At 43.6% G+C, this 19,493-nt stretch overlaps 1 protein-coding gene across 2 annotated transcripts in view; it reads right to left on the bottom strand.

The window, feature by feature from the left end:
- Nucleotides 1–19,493, bottom strand: part of IFT88 (intraflagellar transport 88) — a 59,697-nt gene that overhangs the window by 29,663 nt on the left and 10,541 nt on the right. For both annotated transcript variants that reach the window (XM_032956858.2, XM_032956859.2), the window contains exons 8-13: nt 15,360–15,450; nt 11,203–11,307; nt 9,315–9,417; nt 7,229–7,343; nt 4,903–5,134; nt 3,721–3,791 (exon numbers count right to left, since the gene is read on the bottom strand). In XM_032956858.2, coding sequence (XP_032812749.1) covers nt 3,721–3,791; nt 4,903–5,134; nt 7,229–7,343; nt 9,315–9,417; nt 11,203–11,307; nt 15,360–15,450 — 717 coding nt within the window. The remainder of the gene's footprint in view (nt 1–3,720; nt 3,792–4,902; nt 5,135–7,228; nt 7,344–9,314; nt 9,418–11,202; nt 11,308–15,359; nt 15,451–19,493) is intronic.

Genomic DNA, 19,493 nt, shown 5'->3' with positions numbered 1-19,493 from the left:
TGAGACTATATATACTTATAAATGCCAACAATGTCTAAATGTATGTTTCCTCAATTCTGTCAGCAATTTGGCAAGATTAATAATTTAGTTGCTTTTTATTGTCAACTATAACCCTCTACCACTCGACAGAGGCAAACAATTCAAGTTGTCACGTAGTCAAATATATTCCAATTGATTGGTTGTTTAGCAAACCGGAATTTTGAAAAGCAAGTAAAATTGTCGTCTCAGCCTAGCTGGAGATTAAATCCAACGTTACTGGATTCAAACAGGGCTCAGCTCTGGCGTGAAAGGACCTCCTGATCCAGGTTATAAATCAAATTGGTTGTGAAAGCCTATGTGTAAAATAAGTATTGGCAAGGCTTAATTCTTCAGATGGTCTGCACATTTTATGCAGCAATGGTCAAATCAAGGGTGTGCTGTTCGTACCCAGTATTTAGCAATATCATCCACTCCAGGGGGTAGGAAACTTTTCAAAGAATAAGAGACATTTTTTTAAACCAAAATAGCTGGAGAGCCGCATCACACGCACAAGCTACTTGTACACAAACACTGCAGCAGCAGCAGGTATACCACAGATAACAACACACATTCTGACTTAAATCAACAAAAGAGATGACGGGATAAACTACATCTATTTCGTCCCCCCCCCCCCCCCCGAGTTATTCTTTATCAATACAGTTTGACTGTTGTACAGTTTGTTGTCACCAAGATATTTTATAGTGCACCCATTCCCTGCCATATTTAATCAATTATCTCTATGTTCAATTAGGTTTAAGTGAAAAAAATGGCTGCCCACAAGGAGGAAGATGAAGAGCCACTGCATGCGGTTCCGGAGCCGCAGGTTGCCGACCCTCAAACCGCTCCTACACCACCCCTACCGCTGTCACAATTGATGAAAACACAGTTATGAGTGACTATTGTTTCAGGCTACACTACTGTGGGAAGGGGAGATATTCAACTGTTATTCACCACGCTGGTCAATGGAGGAGGAAGATGCCCACATAACATGGGGGGCACACTACTCACTTACTCAGGTGACCCCAACCACTGTTATATAAAACATTGCCCTATTAATGTTATGCTAACTATTGGACTGTTGCTGTACGTTGCTGTTTTACATATGATTATTTTGAATGTTACTAGTTAACGCTCGATTCTCAGCAGGTGGATTATCCGTGGTTGTGGATTAACCATGCCTGTGGTAAGAATAATTAGAATATCCCCAAGCATGCTCTGGTTAAATTATTATTTGCTCCACAATTTAGTGCGCTTGTGACCATGACTGCAAACACATCAGCGAGTAAACTTATTACGCCAGAAATAAAAACAGGAGACAATCTGGGCAATGGCCCTTCCTCACAGCCCACTGATGGGCCAGAGAGGTATAATTACCATTATTATACACTTTTATTTTTTAAGGCAGCATTATTGACAATTGTGTTGAGTTATTTTGTTATTTGTGCACCACTGCCAACATGGTATAAATATGAAATATGAATGTTTCATTATGAGACCTCCTTTGCCAGTAACAAGATATAGTAATAGGTTTTTACCCTTTTATCTGGCACAAAAAGTGACACCTTCATACAAGGAATCATGTTTGCAATAACCACAACACAAGCAGTCGAAATGCAAACAAAAAAAGACAACTCTGATAATATGTACTGTCCTTGAATTTGATTGGTCCACACCCGAGACGGCTTTTCTTAGAGCCTAGTCTCCACTGGTGTTGGACCAGATGACGCCAAATGGCTCTAAGAAAAGCCGTCTCGGGTGTGGACCAATCAAATTCAAGGACAGTACATATCATTATCAGAGTTGTCTTTTTTTGTTTGCATTTCGACTGCTTGTGTTGTGGTTATTGCAAACATGATTCCTTGTATAAAGGTGTCAGTTTTTGTGCCAGATAAAAGGGTAAAAACGTATTACTATATGAATGTTTCATCGCCTAAATTACGTTATATATTTAAAAGAGACCCTCACCAACAGCCTCGTAACAAAAACAAACAGTATCATCACTGATTCAGCTTCATTAATGGGACAGACCAAACGGTTTTCCTGAAAACCTTCTGCTGCTAGACCACCCAGATTATATGGCTTACCAAAAATCCATATAGAAGGAACACCTCTTTGTCCCATCGTCTCCACCATTGGCCCACCCACCTAAAAACTGGCCCGATATCTTTCTGAGACCTTACAGCCATTCACTGGTAAGACCACCTCTTCTGTTCTTAACTCATCTCACCTGGTATCATGAATTAATGACATCTCACCGTCCCCAGGTGATTTGCTCATTAGTTTCGATGTAGTCTCTTTGTTCACCAAAGTTCCTGTGCCCGATACTATTGCAATCACTGAAGATTTGGTCCAAAAAGGATTGAATGCTGATGTACCGGCCCTGGTGAGACATTGCCTCACCAATACATACTTCACCTGGAATGGAACATTCTACAAACAAACTGAAGGCACCCCAATGGGTTCTCCCTTATCTCCAGTTGTAGCCAATGTTTTCATGGAAAAATTTGAGACGGACACCATCCAGGCATCCACTCTACGCCCGTCCTTGTGGAAGAGGTACGTAGATGAGACGTTTGTCATCTGACCACATGCCGACCGGCTCTGAACCAATTCCTCAACAACATCAATTCCATACACTCAGCCATCAAATTGACCATGGAGGTAGAAACGGATGGCAAGCTACCTTTTTTGGATGTCCTAATCAAAAAGAGACCAGATGGCTCAATGAGCCATTCTGTCTACAGGGAAGTAACCCATACTGATGCCTACCCAAAACCTGACTCCCACCACCATCCATCCCAGAAGACTTCCCTCATCAAAACTCTACACCATAGAGCTAAATGTATCTCTGACCATGAACACCTAACCAGTGTACTCAAACACGTACACCAAGCTCTCAAGGCGAATGGATACTCTGACTACACAATCCGCAAAGCCATCACCCCAACCGTGAGGAAGGAGCCATCTGCCATACATAGCAGGGGTAACCAAAAAGATTTCCAAAATCATGAACAAATACAAGATCCAGGTCCGATTTTAAAAAGTATGTTAAAATTCGTGATCTGATCCCATCTGTGAAGGACAAGATACCTGACATGCAATATGCCGGCATCTACAAACTAAGCTGTATCTGCAGCAGCAGTTACAATGGGGAAACTAAGCGAAATGTCTCGGACCGTGTTCATGAGCATAAGGCAGATTTGAAACACGGTAGGACCAATACTTCTGCCATGGCTGATCATTATTTAAATGCGGCTGGCTCACACGAAATTGAAGGTACTTTGCAAACCCACTGGCTATCAACAAAGATTCGTTCATGAAGCCGTCCATATATACAGACATAGACACAATTTCAACCGAGAAGATGGGTACAAACTAGGGCTGAACGATTAATCGATTTTAAATCGAAATCGCAACTTGAAACAATACGATTAGCAAATCGCAGAAGCTGCGATATCTATTTTGTGTTTGAACATCTCCGGTTTTATTGCCAGAAAGGGTAAAACCTATCCTTATTTTTCATTATTTTGAATACTGGTAAAATGGTCCCATGGACATATTTTTGTTTAAGCCATGCCACTCCTCCCCCTGATTATTGCGAGTAATCGAGGGTTGACTACTCACTCACGACCTCTCAAAATATTAGTTTTAGGTCATTCGTGCTTCATGGGGGTTTCCCTCTCAATATTTTTCCGACCTCACCTCTCCCTCTCCATTTGCCGCAGCATATCATTCTTGATGGCGTCTATCACCAAGTTAGTATGCGGATCATCCTGCAGTCCACACAGATATGGACACACGCACATAAAAAAAACACAAAAAACAAACAAAAAATAAAGATTCCCCATATAGCCTTGACAGACTTTTGGGGCAAGTGCTGTTCGCGAGTAGCACCTATGAAGGCCGGCACACAAGATGATGGGTGGCCAGCCCCATGCCAGACGGCCATTGTCTCCCTAGTAGAAATGTTTACACACTGCACCAGGTACCCATTTTATGCTGAGTCCATTTCAGGGAAGTCCAGGACCAGTTCAGATAATCGACACTAGTGTCGGCCGTGAGCAGGAGTTGAACCCGGGTTGCCGGGTTTGTGGTGAAGTGCACTAACCGCTACAACTACCGCTCCTCATGTGACATGCATACAAGAACCCACAAACACACGCGAGAAAATACCATGTGCAAGTAAGCTGTGTACACTTCATTATCATCATTAGCCATGATCAATCCACTGCTGGATAAAAGCCTTCTCAAGTCATCTCCATCCCTCACGTTACTGCCATACATCAATACAACAAGAACTTGCACATGAGCAAATTTAATCGCTCCATCTCCACAGTGAACCTCCTCCTGCACATCTTCCCTCCATTGGCTGATACTCTTGACATTGCGTTTACCAACGAACGGTGTCCCTTCTCGTGCCTTCAATAACTGCCCTAGGCATACATGTTATTATTACTGTCATTATTTTATCACGCTTGTTTGCCCAGAAAAGCCTCAATGATCTGAATACTCTTTTGTAGGAGTAGCCTACTCTGTGTAATCCAAATTGAGCAATTTGCTAAGTATTTTTTCAGCATAGGTATGTCTGGCAAATACCAGTTGCATTGTATATTTTTCTAGATTTTTTATTTTCAGCTTACTCCATTGTGCTTTCCAGTTGTGTCCTTGTGCATTATTGTATTTATTAATTTTAGTTTTGGTCAAATTATCTTGAGCCACACTTTGCAGTTCATTCACCTGCGCATGTCACCTAAAACTAAGAAAACTCGAGGCAGAGTTTCGGGGGAATTGAGGCCTTCCTCGCTAAGCAAGCGTAACAACAACAACAACGACGACGACGATCATAGTTATAAGAGCGAGTGACGACGCGAGCGCCGAGCTCACGTTGTGCGGCGTGTAGCGGTCCTCATCCCCGACACCAAGGGGCACGGCGACGAGGCGCTGGAAGGCTCGCTTGATGCGCTCATGCTCGCCCAGCGCAAAGTAGCAGAGCGTCAGGTTGAAGGCAGCGCGTAGATCGGGGCTCTCGCTCATGATGTGCTCGAAAGCCGACACCGCCTCGGTGTAATGGCCCACGCGCAAGAACGCCACGCCAATGTTCTGCATTATCTTCATCCTGCGGGAGGCGCAGAGGTTGAGAGCGAGGCAGCAACACCGTGTTATTTTTTTTTTAACAGGAGTAAAGTTAATATGCACAACTTTAAATGTAACGGAATCGGAAGAAAAACTCAAATAGAATAACTTTATCGGTACCGAGGATCCCACAAAGCCATGCGTGAGGGCGTGCGGCAGTTTGGCGCCAGCTATCATAGATTGCGGTGGTCGTGTCGCTACAGTTCTTTGCTGCGAGTAGAATGCTTTTAAAAACAGCGGCGCTATGCCTCTCTTAATAAAATTAACTCTGAACCGCTTGCGCATTCCCGAGATTCAGCGGTGAACGGCACCCCAGCCTGCAACTTGCAGTCATCTCGCAATGGGAAAAGGGTTAATAAGCATGGGCAAGTCACAGATTTGGCAGAAAAAAGTATTTGAAGCACGATGAGAAAGTAAATGCTGCCCTTCGCAGTTATATAATGGGGGAAAGCTCCTGGTGTAACCAGATGGTGTAAGTGCAGACATTATCAGAGAAGTGGCACCAGTTGTTGGAACAAAATGAGTGGACCTATTTACTAAATGTTTACACTGAAATCAAATACCTTGATCACAGAATCGTTCTTCTGTTCATACGGGATTATAAAACTGGCTTTATAGACCCATTAGCCACTCATCAGATGAATACAAATTGTCCTTGAAAATTATTGGAACAGGTCACGTTTATTACACACAAAGTGCTTGTCACAAATAAATCACAACACCTTGCTGATCTTGTCAAGGAACATAAACCATTGCAGCGGCCTTTGCTAATATGGTCACTGCATCGCGCGCTTTCAGATGCGCTTCTGCGGCCATCTGGAATGCTCTTCCTTCCAATATTAGGAAGCCACTGGAGCTATGCACTTTTAAATAATCTAGATTGGAAAGTCATTTCTTTAGAATTGCTTTTTGTGTTTAGTTTGTTGTTCTTCACCCACACCTCCGATTAGCACGGTTGGCTACATAGAGTGCGAAAGAAGTTCAACACATGTACATACATATAATTGTATAGGCCAACTAACCATATGTGAAGGCTGGGTTTAGAAAAGGTTCCTCTACCCTCAACCATATTAAATGCTTTCAATCAGATTCTGGAAATGATAGCATAATACCATTACGTCTAGCCTGTTAAGATTACAATAATAATTATACATCTAAATTATATTAAAAACATAAAATGATGTTTCTTTTTATTGCGGCAATAGGCGAATAAATTTGTTTTTTAAACAATATGAGAGGAAGCCTATACGAGGTGTAATACTCAAAGATCCGCACGGACGAACACCCTTTGTAGCGCAGTGGGTTTTCGTAGTCTACAAGCTTGTGCGTTCCACCAACCTTTGCCTCCAAAGTTCTAAACTAGTGGTGTGTGCCATCATGCTTAGCTCAGACGGAGCAGACAGTTCTTACCTTGCTGCACTCAATAGCATTCAATGCAAATAAAGCCGGCAGTCACCGATTCAATTCAGTCACTCGTACACTGGTAGTCAGTCACCTCCTTAACACTCTTCTATCGCTACTACAACCATGGTTACTGTTCCCGTGAACTTCACTCATTGCTTGCTCCACGTACACTGACAACTCGGTATACCAGACTGCCCGTTGCATCTCATCCACACTATGTTCAACCATCACAGTGCAGGTCACAAACACACAGACGCTCACCCACCCATCCACTGACCCAGCCACTCACCCACCCACTCACCAACTCACTCACTCAGCTATCCAATCGTTTACTTAGCCAGTAACTCAGTCACCCACCCACTCGGCAACTCAATCACAACACTGCAGGTCAAAAGACTTCTCTTTCTGCTTCTTCCCTCTCACTGCTCCACGTTAGAATTCTCTCCATCGTCTTTTTTCAAAGCTCTCATAAAAACCTTGCTCATTTTAAGAAATGTTTTAACTCTCATATCTTTGACGGCGCTATTTGCACCGGCCGTTTGATTTTGGGGAGTCCCTTGGCTCTGAGCTCAGAAACCGTGTGAAATAATAATAAGTAATCTCAGCCAAGAGCAAAGGCTGAACGTAGCAATAATAATAACAATAACCGATTGTATTTATAAGTTAGCATCACCTCATCTCTCGCTGGCTGGACGGCACCTGGTCCAGGGCCATGCGATAGAACTTGATTGCCTTTGGGAAGTTCTTTTGCTTGAGGTAAACATTGGCCATGTTCACCTTCAACCGACCTGATGCACAGACACAAGAGTTTTTAAAACACCGTGACAAAATAAATCTGTAATTACGAAAAAATTAGTGAAGGTATGAGCAAGTAATATGCAGAGCTAGTTAATCATACCACAATAGCAATTGAAGTACCATTTAATCATGAGATGTTACCCAGGAGACTGTTATTTTATAATACTATACTTATTATGAGTAGACACTCACGTGTAAAATCCAAATACTAACGATTGAAACGGAATCTGCATGGTATTGTGCGAATTTCTACAATAACTCGCTCGCCCAGAAGAGGCTATATATTATTTATTTTCAGTACCCTGATCCATCAGCATCCTCATCCAGCCACCAATAAAAAAAATCATTAGGGTGGCCTTTAACATTTTCATGGCTATAAAACTTGACAACTCCATAGTGACTTCATCCCTTCTAAGGAATGAGTACAGCATAGCAACACAATGCTATTTCACATCCTGATATACAACAAAGTGGTTTCCAAGATGTTTAGCTGTCAATAGTTTATGATCGTTAATGGTTTCGAATTGCGAATGGTTTAGTGTGGCATATAGTTTGGAGTTGTTCATGGATTAGCGTTATTCATTTTGAATGACCGTTTATAATTTACAGTTTTTCATTGTGTATAATTCAGGGGTGTTGATGGTTTATGGTAGTATGATGTTCATGGAAATTAATGTTATAAATTTGTTCATGACCTCCTAACCGGCTGCTGGAAATGCCTATAACATAAATGCCAAAACTAGTCAATTATGTGTCAGTCGTGGATTAAAACCACATTGAAACTTATCTGCAGACAACTTTAAAAGAAGCCTATGTAGCTATGAAAGCCCATGTGGCGTCTTGCAAAAGATAAACCCAAAAAATCTCTCACCTAGTTAACTACATGCGTTGATTGTCGTTAACCAAAATTTCAAGACAAAATTTTACCTGATGACCACAAAATACATTTACAGTAGTTCCTTATTTAATGCAATAGATGCGTTCCTATTGCATTAAGCGAATAAATGTGTTCAGCGAGGAATTACTGTAAATACATTGCGGAGCATAAATAAGTCAATGCAAATGTGAATCACACATTGTGAATCACATTTGCACAATAAAATTAGCGTGCAGTCCTCCTATGGCAGGACAAAAGACTTGATATGAGGTGAATCCCCCCTCCTAGACCTTAAACTCCAAGGCATCACCAGGCACCAACACCCTCTTCTCTAAGCATTCAACATTCCAGTGAGAAAAACCATCCTGAGCCCCTGGAAAAATCATGAGGCCACCTCATTAACCCTCTGGCATAACTCCCTATTCGCCCTAACAGCGTTAGAACACCTGAGTCTGAAACTGAGGAATTGGGAAGGGGAGTTCACCCAGATCTGGGGCCCCCTCGTGACTGCCACTCCAGAGGCCCTGAGTTTACTCGGCTCAACCTGAAATGAGACTGACTCCCCGCCCCCCTCTTTCCCCCCTTCCTTCCCAGACTACATAATCCTACGGTCCTACACGTCCACGTTGGTTGTCTGTCCGAGCCAAATATGCCGCTATGCACCACTCACCTGTCGCGGAAGTTGTACAACACCCCCCCCCCTTCCCCTGGTTAGATCAATACAAATAATTAACAAACAAAAAAATACTGAGATGAGGGTACGCCGCTAAGTACGGCGTCATTCCACGCGAATACCCAGTAATGCCCTTACCGCTCAGCCTAGCAGCTCAAGAAAGTAGTTGTGTCGTCGATCAGCTCAGAAACCGTGTTCATAACGGGGCGCATTCTGCGTTATAAGAGACGCATTCCACGTTGCGCGAAAGGCGTTCCCCAATAGATAAACCGCGTTATAGTGAAAACACGCTCTGTGCACACGCGTTAAGTGAGGACTTACCGCATTTGACAGCAAGTTAACTCGAAGTCAGCGATGTTTAACCAATGAATGATTATTAGGCAAAACACCTAAAAGGCATGGGGCACTCACCTGCACTACTGAACATCTTGTTCTTGATGATTACTTGGTAGGTACTCAGTGCCTCTGAGTACATTTCATTAGCAGCGTACTGGTTACCCAAGTTAAACATCACCTGTACATTAACAAACAGTTCACAATGACACAAACATCACGAGTCAATCGCCAGCAAGTGATGATGTGACAAATGAATGTCCGGCAAGAACGATTCACAACAGTGCACTTGAGTGAATATATTACCAAATAGAAGACCTAACATATCGACAAAGAAATGTATTATATGTATTGTTTTATATATATTATTGTTTCCCTTCAATGTGACTTTACCGAAAGAGCTAAGAATATGAATTAGTGCAGTCACGAAAGCTTTAAATCAAAATTTAAAGACATGTATTGTTTCCTCGACTTAAGTCTATCAATCAGGGTGTCACTGTCATTACCACATCCACATTTCTAGCTGCCGATAGCAAAGTGGAGAATGAGCGGACGCACCAAATATATTGGCCGAAATACCCTCAATTCAAATTTCAAGAGAAGCAGCCTCATAATCGAGGACATCTTGAGCAGAAGCAGGTAGAACTGATTTGACAATTGCGAATTTTCACAAGTTGTCCTTAAAAAAATAAAACCTTCAAGTGGACAATCGAAAACAATCAGTTCAAGGAGACAGGGCAGCACCACCGCCTTCTCGGCACAATGAGGGATGGGAAAACCCAACGCTGTAACACCAGTGACGACCACATCCAAAAATAATACATTTTAAAACATCACCTTGATATATTTGGATTATGCAGAAAATGCAGGTTTTTTTAACCAAGACCTTGGCTGGAAAACTGCTGCATTTGGCAATTTTATACGTGGCGGGACTGCACACTGGAGATTTCCCAAAGCTAAGCGGAGAGCGGTGTGCCTACACCTTCATCACGAGTAAGATTGTGAGATGACAATGTGGAGGAGGGTAGATTATTTTTTCGTACGTGGGGAGTAATGTGCATAACAGAGGTCGAGCGTCAATTGTGTAACGTGTCTGGAATCTGAAAAAATAAAGTAATGGAAATTATCAATGGCAATGACTGTTATGACCTCTCAATTTTAAAGGAAAGAATATAAGCTAATAAGCCAATCATAATGTAATCTGCTTTTGATTTCCATCATCATCATCTACCATCTACCATCCACGAATGGATTGATCACCCAATTCACTGACAAAAATCTTACTGGATCTGATCCCAATCGTAACTGATTGTCAGCTTCTTCTATAAGATCTCCACATTTGAAGCGTGACCCAACCAAAAGTTATTTTGGTCATTTGTTCAAAGCGCTGGCTGCCAAAAGTGATTGAGTGAGGTCACCCAAATATAGACACGACTTGGTCATCAAAAACAAACCGAGTTGATGATTGTTAATAGACTGACATCGATGTTAATAAGATTGATGATGACGTGGGTGTCGGTTGTGTGTGCGGGATGGTGAGCAAGCTGTGTCAAGCGAACGTACTTCTTTTTTTGTATGGCAAGGTGAAACTAGTAACATGACGTGAACATCGATGATATTAGCCATTCAATAGGCTCTGAGGAGGCTTGGTGGATATCGGCGATATTACCCATGAATCGGTAGTGTGGGCAGTGCTGGATCATGTGTTTCATGGTCTGTGAACAGGCGGTGGGGGCAGTGATGGATCATGTGATCCGTGGTCTACGAATAGGCAGTGCGGGCAGTGTTGGATCACGTGATCCACGGTATGTGAATAGGCAGTGTGGGCTCTAGTGGCTGCAGCAGTCACGTAGCTGACTGTTCTTCATTATCCATCGATGAAAGGAGAGCGATCACATCTACCATCCATGCCCTTTTCTGCAGGGTTTGAAGGCTGCCCACTGAACGTGCTGCGTGCGGCGCTCACGGCGTAGGTGAGGTCGAGGTTGGTGTTGTCGCTGGCTGCCGCCTGCTCACGCTCTCTAACCAGCGTCCTCTCCTTGCGCCCCGCATCCTTCGCTTTCTCCAGCGCCTGCACTCGTGACAACGCCCACCACCGATACTCGTTTCTGTAACTCGGGAGGGCAGAATCATTCAATTGTATCTATACTCGGGGAATCTGATGAGCTATAAAGCTCTTTTTTCACAGATGTCAAGGAGGGGCAGGTCAGAACGTTACAACAACAAAAAACAATACAATATATATTCTTGGTTCTTTCGGTAAAGTCACGTAGAAGGGAAACAATAAAATAATAAAAATATAAAACAATACAATTATCACGACGTTTCGACTGCAACACAAGCAATCATCATCAGGTGTGTCATCATCAGGTGTGATGATGATTGCTTGTGTTGCAGTCTAAACGTCGTGAGAATTTTATTGTTTTATATTTTTATTATTTTATTGTTTCCCTTCTACGTGACTTTACCGAAAGAACCAAGAAGATGAATCCCTGCAGTCACGAAAGCTTTAAACAAAAAAATACAATGTATCACAAACGTGGTCGTTGACAAATAAGATGGAACAGACGTTGAAAAAGCACATCAACAATCGTGAAGAGGTGCATGCTTACACTGAGAGACAGGAAGGGGAACACTTTGATCATAGAACATATTAGTTAAAGATATCACATTGACTAGTAACCCTTTCCCATTCTGATAATGTTCGTGTATTTGTGCAATGTTATTAAATATGTTGTCTGTGGTCTACATTAAAACAAATATATTAATCTTCTTTGGTTCTTTCGGTAAAGTCACGTAGAATGAGAATAAAATAATAAATTGATAAAATAAAATAACACAATAATATTCTCACGACGTTTCGGCCACAACACAAGTGGCCTTCATCAAGTGAAGGGACGAGACTGTCTGGTAGGACAGCGCTGTCCTACCAGACAGTCTCGTCCCTTCACCTGATGAAGGCTGCTTGTGTTGTGGCCGAAACGTCGTGAGAATATTATTGTGTTATTTTATTTTATCAATTTATTATTTTATTCTCATTCTACGTGACTTTACCGAAAGAACCAAAGAAGATGAATCATTGCAGTCACGAAAGCTTTAAATCGAAAATTAAATATATTAATAATACTTTAAATTTACAAAAAAAATATTTTAATACCCTTGTAATCATTGTATATTTTAAATAGTTTCATAATTAAAGCTGTTGATTTAGTACATGTTCGAGGCTTACAATTATTCTCAGAAAGAAACAAACTTCCCTAGTGATGCAAGAGTTATTAAGGGGATGTAATAAAAGCATTCCACGGTCTGCAACACTGAAGTTCAGGCACAGTGACTGAGAATCCAAGCACTGCTGAGACACATTGTCCAAAACAAGACGAGTTGGCTGTGACCACCAGCGATTGCTCACCATCGCATTCAGGTCAGGTAAATATAGAATGTATGATTAAGCCGGTAGAGCTATGCTGTTAATTACATGATAAGCCAATTACATAAGGGGGAACCGATACAAGTGCCAGCGATTGCCCGTCTTGGCCAAAGCCACGTGTGATTGGCTGATGGAAGCGTGCAGCTTTATGCTTTATCATCCCCGTTTCCCAACACCCCCCCACCCTGCATCCATCCTCCCTGGCTCCCCCCCTCCTCTTACCCTATATAATAATCTCTTATTACAAAAATAGCTCTCTTTACAGTAATTTTGCTGTGCTAGTTACATCTGATGACGGAAGCTTGTGTTGCCTCCGAAACGTCGTGATTTGATTAACGTTATTATTTTTTACCTACGTGACTTTACCGAAAGATCCACAGAGTATACTTTATGTTTCCCTCAATGCATCCCACTGATTATTGCTGCCGTCCACTGATGGAGGGACCTAGCAGCGAAATCATATTGGAAGTGGAGCACTTGAATTTGTTCATCCTCATTCCTTCCCCCCACCATGGTCTGATGGGTGTACTGAGGTGCAATTCCCTCCTCCTCCCATCTCTACCCCCCCCCCCAATCTCTGCCCCACCCCTCTTTCTACCCCTGTCAATTACCCCCCTCCCATTCCTACCCCCCCATCTCTGCTCAAACCCCCCTCTCTCTCCCCCTGTCTCTGCCCTATGCCTAACCCCCCCCCCCCCCAATGTCTGATGGGTGTACCGAGGTGCAATTCCTCCCTCCTCCCATCTCTACCCCTCTCTCCTCCCCTCTCCTCTATCTCTGCCCCACCCCCTCTCTCTTCCCCTGTCTCTTGCGCAGCCCTTTCCCCCCGCCCACTCACTCTGGAGCACCTGAAGAAGACCGCTTGTGTTGCGATCGAAACGTCGTGGGTTTTTTGCTTTTAATATTGATTTTTGTTTTCTATCTACGTGACTTTACCAAAAGAACCAAGAATATGAATTCCTGCAGTAACGAAAGTTTTAAGTCTAAAAATAGAAGTCAGGCAGTCACCCCCTTAGGAGAGGCCGTGTCCATTGGGTACGCTCAATGGCACGTACGCTGAGCTTGATAGCCGTGCCGGTGCTACGTCATCGAACCCACGACCAGGAAAGCATGGGTTCGATCCTGACACCTGACGCCTGCTGTATATTTGGAGCTTTCATGGCTCTCTCCCTGTGGTCGCGTGCATTTTTCTCCAAGTCCTCCGATTTTTTTCCCTCCACATTAAGAAACATGCGCTTACAAGTATTTGGCTGCTACAAATTTCCACGTGATAAGCCACTTCGCTGAGATATAATTTCTGAAAAAGAGCTGTATAGCTCAGTGGGCCTTAACTGGTAACATCAAAAAAATAGTTTAGTTTAGTCTGTTGCCCACCAGTATTATTTTCTGCCAGTACCAGACTACTGGGACTTTCCATACGTTTACAGAGAGGGTGCAGTGCGCATGTGAATCTGTTAAGAGGTGCAAACGCACGTCGGTAAGCCCCAAGCTGCCCTGGCCACAATGCACATCGACACCACGGTGACAAACTCCACCAGTGCAGTTACCAGCCTGCAGTAATGGCTCAAGTATGATGTTTGCTTTCACCAAGAGAGTGACATATTGGTGCCGATTCTCACCAACACCCACTGTCAAGTTTCCTAATGGCAAGGTCGTTAAGTCATACGCGCTGTGATGCCACACAATCTGCAGAACTTTCCAGCTTGCAGGTGCACGCGTTCCGTTTTCTGTACCCTACGTGTACAGGTCTGTGTGTGTTTTTACAAATGCGCAATCGTACCCAAAGACTAAAGTTTACATGTGCGGCACCAAGCACGTGTGTTTTTACACCGATAGTATCACAATTGTTCCAATAGCTATGTCATGAGTGAAAATAACATTTTATCAGGACTTAAATGTGCCTAGCTGACAAAGCAAGATGCTAGCATACAGTTCTGGCAGATGATATCACAGACGTACTCTACTCATAGTATCACTTCAAGAGGCACTTCATCCAGCACCAGATGAGCACTTTCATGCTATATTGAGTGTTTCCCAGAACGTAATCAATACCACATTACACACTTTTACACAGTCAGTAAATATGCTTTGTTCAACCAGGAGCTGAATTATATAACCTTGTTGAGACACATCTGTGAAAACTACTGGACATCTGTGAGCTGGGTTGCGTTAAGTAAAATTGCATCCCTGGCACTGGCTTAAGCCAAATTAGTTGTGAAATAAATATTTGCTACCAAGCCGAGTTCAATCCACATGCTGCACTTGTGAACCTGGGTCGTTGTGTGGATTCGAACCCCTTGAATTTAACGATCCTGACTTCCTGCTCCAACACATACTATCTGAGCTGCCTAGCCACCTCCCGCAAGCTTACTCTGGTTTGCACGTCACAGAAACAAGCATGCTTGTATGTTCGTGACAACTTAGTTCCATTCCATTGGAACCATTAACGTACTGCACATATGAATAAAATAATTGCGAATGCATGAATATTTTTTTGGAAAAATGCAAACAATGAATTACATTCCAAACAAAAATTATGCAATGTGTATACAGTTCAATAGCTGTGTACAAAGGGATGTGCCACCTCCAGCAAGTGAACATTGTGGTATCGTTGTGCAGTGTTGATGAGAGATTAATGGTAAAGAGTAATTTCGCCATCATAAAGTGTGCAGTGTAAATGCATGTACGGTGCTAACCAGCGTCAGATCCCCACGGCTGCCTGCCATTACGCTCTCCTCCACCAGCTGCATCACCTTCTTCTCCATTTGCTTCAGCTTCTCCTCCGGCCTGCAACAACAACCACCGTTCGCCATCAAGTGGAAATGACGTCCTCACTGCGCCCGTGCAAGGCCAGGTGCACTTTGAGGCCACGTAAAGTGTCAAAGGACCGCTGGCAGGAGATCATGGAACAGACCCAGGTGCCATGGGTTGACTGACTGAGATGACTTAAAGATGCACCAACTATGCTCCCCACTATCAACTTTCCACCCGGCACTATGCTCGGTTGTTGTGAGCATCGCTCCTCTGCCTCCAACTCCCCAGCAGGGTCCTTCACTAACCTCCACCACAGAGGCTGATCTTGACACTGCTGGTACCAGTCATCGGTAAGTCCAATCAGCTGCACAGCCTTCTGTACCACATTAGTCTATCTCTTCTCGAGCCCGTGCCGCTCCATTTAGCCCCATCCAGCCAAACAGAAACTGCTTCAGCATGCGGTGGCTGGGCATGCAGTGGCTGGGCATGCGGGCAACATGACCCACCCAATGCAGCCTCGCCTTGCCGTAGGACCTCACTGATGGAAATGTGTCCAATTTGTCAAGGCTCTGTGAACTCCTCACACAATCCAGTCTGGTTAAACCCAGGATGGATCGTACACAGGCTGGCCTGAATGTTTCAAACCAGTGCCAATGTTCCTTTATAGGGGGCCTCCACGTTTCCCAAGCATAGAGAAGGGAGGGAATAACTGTGGCTGAGAAGACCTGGAGCTTTGTATAGAGTGACAGGCCAGGTACAGTGAGGGAAAAAAGTATTTGATCCTCTGCTGATTTTGTACGTTTGCCCACTGACAAAGAAATGATCAGTCTATAATTTTAATGGTAGGTTTATTTGAACAGTGAGAGAGAGGATAACAACAACAAAATCCAGAAAAACGCATGTCAAAAATGTTATAAATTGATTTGCATTTCAATGAGGGAAATAAGTATTTGACCCCCTCTCAATCAGAAAGATTTCTGGCTCCCAGGTGTCTTTTATACAGGTAACGAGCTGAGATTAGGAGCACACTCTTAAAGGGAGTGCTCCTAATCTCAGCTTGTTACCTGTATAAAAGACACCTGTCGACAGAAGCAATCAATCAGATTCAAAACTCTCCACCATGGCCAAGACCAAAGAGCTCTTCGAGGATGTCAGGGACAAGATTGTAGACGTACACAAGGCTGGAATGGGCTACAAGACCATTGCCAAGCAGCTTGGTGAGAAGGTGACAACAGTTGGTGCGATTATACGCAAATGGAAGAAACACAAAATAACTGTCAATACTCTTTGGTTCTATTCGGTAAAGTCACGTAGACAGTCTGGCCCCTTGGCCTGATGAAGGCCTCTTGTGTTGTGGCCGAAACATCGTGATTATTGTTGTTTTATTTTTTTACCTACGTGACTTTACCGAATAGAACCAAAGAGTATGGATCCTTGCAGTCACGAAAGCTTCAAATCTAGAATAACTGTCAATCTCCCTCGGCCTGGGGCTCCATGCAAGATCTCACCTCGTGGAGTTGCAATGATCATGAGAACGGTGAGGAATCAGCCCAGAACTACACGGGAGGATCTTGTCAATGATCTCAAGGCAGCTGGGACCATAGTCACCAAGAAAATAATTGGTAACACACTACGCTGTGAAGGACTGAAATCATGCAGCGCCCGCAAGGTCCCCCTGCTCAAGAAAGCACATATACATGCCCGTCTGAAGTTTGCCAATGAACATCTGAATGATTCAGAGGACAACTGGGTGAAAGTGTTGTGGTCAGATGAGACCTAAATGGAGCTCTTTGGCATCAACTCAACTCGCCGTGTTTGAAGGAGGAGGATGCTGCCTATGACCCCAAGAACACCATCCCCACCGTCAAACATGGAGGTGGAAACATTATGCTTTGGGGGTGTTTTTCTGCTAAGAGGACAGGACAACTTCACCACATCAAAGGGATGATGGACGGGGCCATGTACCGTCAAATCTTGGGTGAGAACCTCCTTCCCTCAGCCAGGACATTGAAAATGGGTCGTGGATGGGTATTCCAGCATTACAATGACCCAAAACACACGGCCAAGGCAACAAAGGAGTGGCTCAAGAAGAAGAAGAAGCACATTAAGGTCCTGGAATGGCCTAGCCAGTCTCCAGACCTTAATCCCATAGAAAATCTGTGGAGGGAGCTGAAGGTTCGAGTTGCCAAATGTCAGCCTCAAAACCTTAATGACTTGGAGAAGATCTGCAAAGAGGAGTGGGACAAAATCCCTCCTGAGATGTGTGCAAACCTGGTGGCCAACTACAAGAAACGTCTGACCTCTGTGATTGCCAACAAGGGTTTTGCCACCAAGTACTAAGTCATGTTTTGCAGAGGGGTCAAATACTTATTTCCCTCATTAAAATGCAAATCAATTCATAAAATTTTTGACATGCGTTTTTCTGGATTTTGTTGTTGTTATTCTGTCTCTCACTGTTCAAAACAGGTCCCTGCAGGGTGGGCTGGTAGGAACATTGGAATTTTGCGCAATTTTATTACACCCAACAGCACGAGATTTCACTTCGTTAAAGTATTGAAAGGGGACGGACGGACGGACGGACACATTAATCTATTGCAGGCTGGTACACTCAGTTTACAACTTCGTTCCTACCAGTATAAACCTACCATTAAAATTATAGTCTGATCATTTCTGTGTCAGTGGGCAAATGTACAAAATCAGCAGGGGATCAAATACTTTTTTCCCTCACTGTACATTGCTGATCATCTTGTTTTCAATACGTTTTGGCATGGGTTTCATTTATAAATAACTAGCGGGAAGTACCCGGCGTTGCCCGGGTCTTAAAAATAATTCAAAACTACTCTTAAAAATCTAACAGCAGTGCGTACTGACTGTGGTTGTACCTGCTATGATTACAGCAGTACATACTGACTGTGGTGGTACCTGCTATGATTACAGCAGTGCATACCGACTGTGGTGGTACCTGCTATCACTACAGTAGTACATGCTGACTCTATAGCAGTATTTATCGACTGTATAGAGTGGCGTGGTTAGGCCTAGTCCTGTGCAGAGCCTCCGGCCTCGCCTAGATTGTCCAGCCGGCCGAGCTGGCACCTTGGCAGGCTGGGGCTGGGCTGCTACCCCTAACCCCCCCCCCCCCGCCACTAGCCACGATCTCCCCGGCCGCTCTGCAGTAATATCTACGGCCTATAGTGGTAGCAACTAGTGACTGTATAGTGGTAATAACTGCACGCATCGGGGTGGGGGGGGACATCGCACAGTGAAGAATTTACCTGAGCGTTTAGTGTATTTTTATAGCATTTTTAACGCAAAAAAAATGTCCCCCTCACTCCCACCGAAGGTGTACGACTTGGCATGGGCCGTCCCCCCCACAAACGGCGCGTGAATTGGCATGGTCGTGCACGCGTCATAAATAAGTAAATGGGAAGCCCACTAACATCGCACTAAATCGCTAATTAAACTAATTTAAAGTTGACAGATGTGAAAAAGGAATAGCGCTTTCTCACCGCGGGGCTTACGGCGTGGTACCTGGCTATTTTTTGTTTTAGGTAAACCTCATGTTTGGAGAGCCAAGCGCGCGACCACACAAACCCCGCCACAAACCCACACACAATTTTTTACTTTTATAGATATAGATTTGTTGTTTTTGTTTTGGTTATTTTACACATTCCCACCCTGCAATGTCCATAACTGCTGCCACTGCCGACGGTCTTGCGCTGTGGTTGTCCTTGTAACAGAGCTGCTGAGCTCAAAGGGCATTATGAGCTGAAATAAAGTCTGATGTTGCAGAAAAGAAGCAATGGTTTGACCATCTAAACCAGCGGTGGCCAAATGTGGTTCTATCAAAGGGGCATAATGTAGAACGTATAATTACAGTAGGAAAGAATGTCTCCTGTGCTCTACCAAAAAATTGGCAATATAGGCTCTTTTGCAGAACTCATGGGTACTTTTTGGCTCTTAGTCTGTTACAGGTTGGCCACCCCTGGTCTAAGCTGTAGACATTTAATATTCAGATATAAAAAATACACATAGTTACAGCCAACCACTGCAAGTCATGCATGCACAGGTCACTTGCC

This window comes from Petromyzon marinus, chromosome 19 (genome assembly GCF_048934315.1).
Source record: "Petromyzon marinus isolate PM22_M1 ecotype Great Lakes invasive population chromosome 19, UKy_Petmar_22M1.pri1.0, whole genome shotgun sequence".
NCBI classification, from domain to species: domain Eukaryota; kingdom Metazoa; phylum Chordata; class Hyperoartia; order Petromyzontiformes; family Petromyzontidae; genus Petromyzon; species Petromyzon marinus.
Note: the sequence above shows the minus strand (reverse complement) of the source record. Positions and strands in the feature narration are given on the sequence as shown.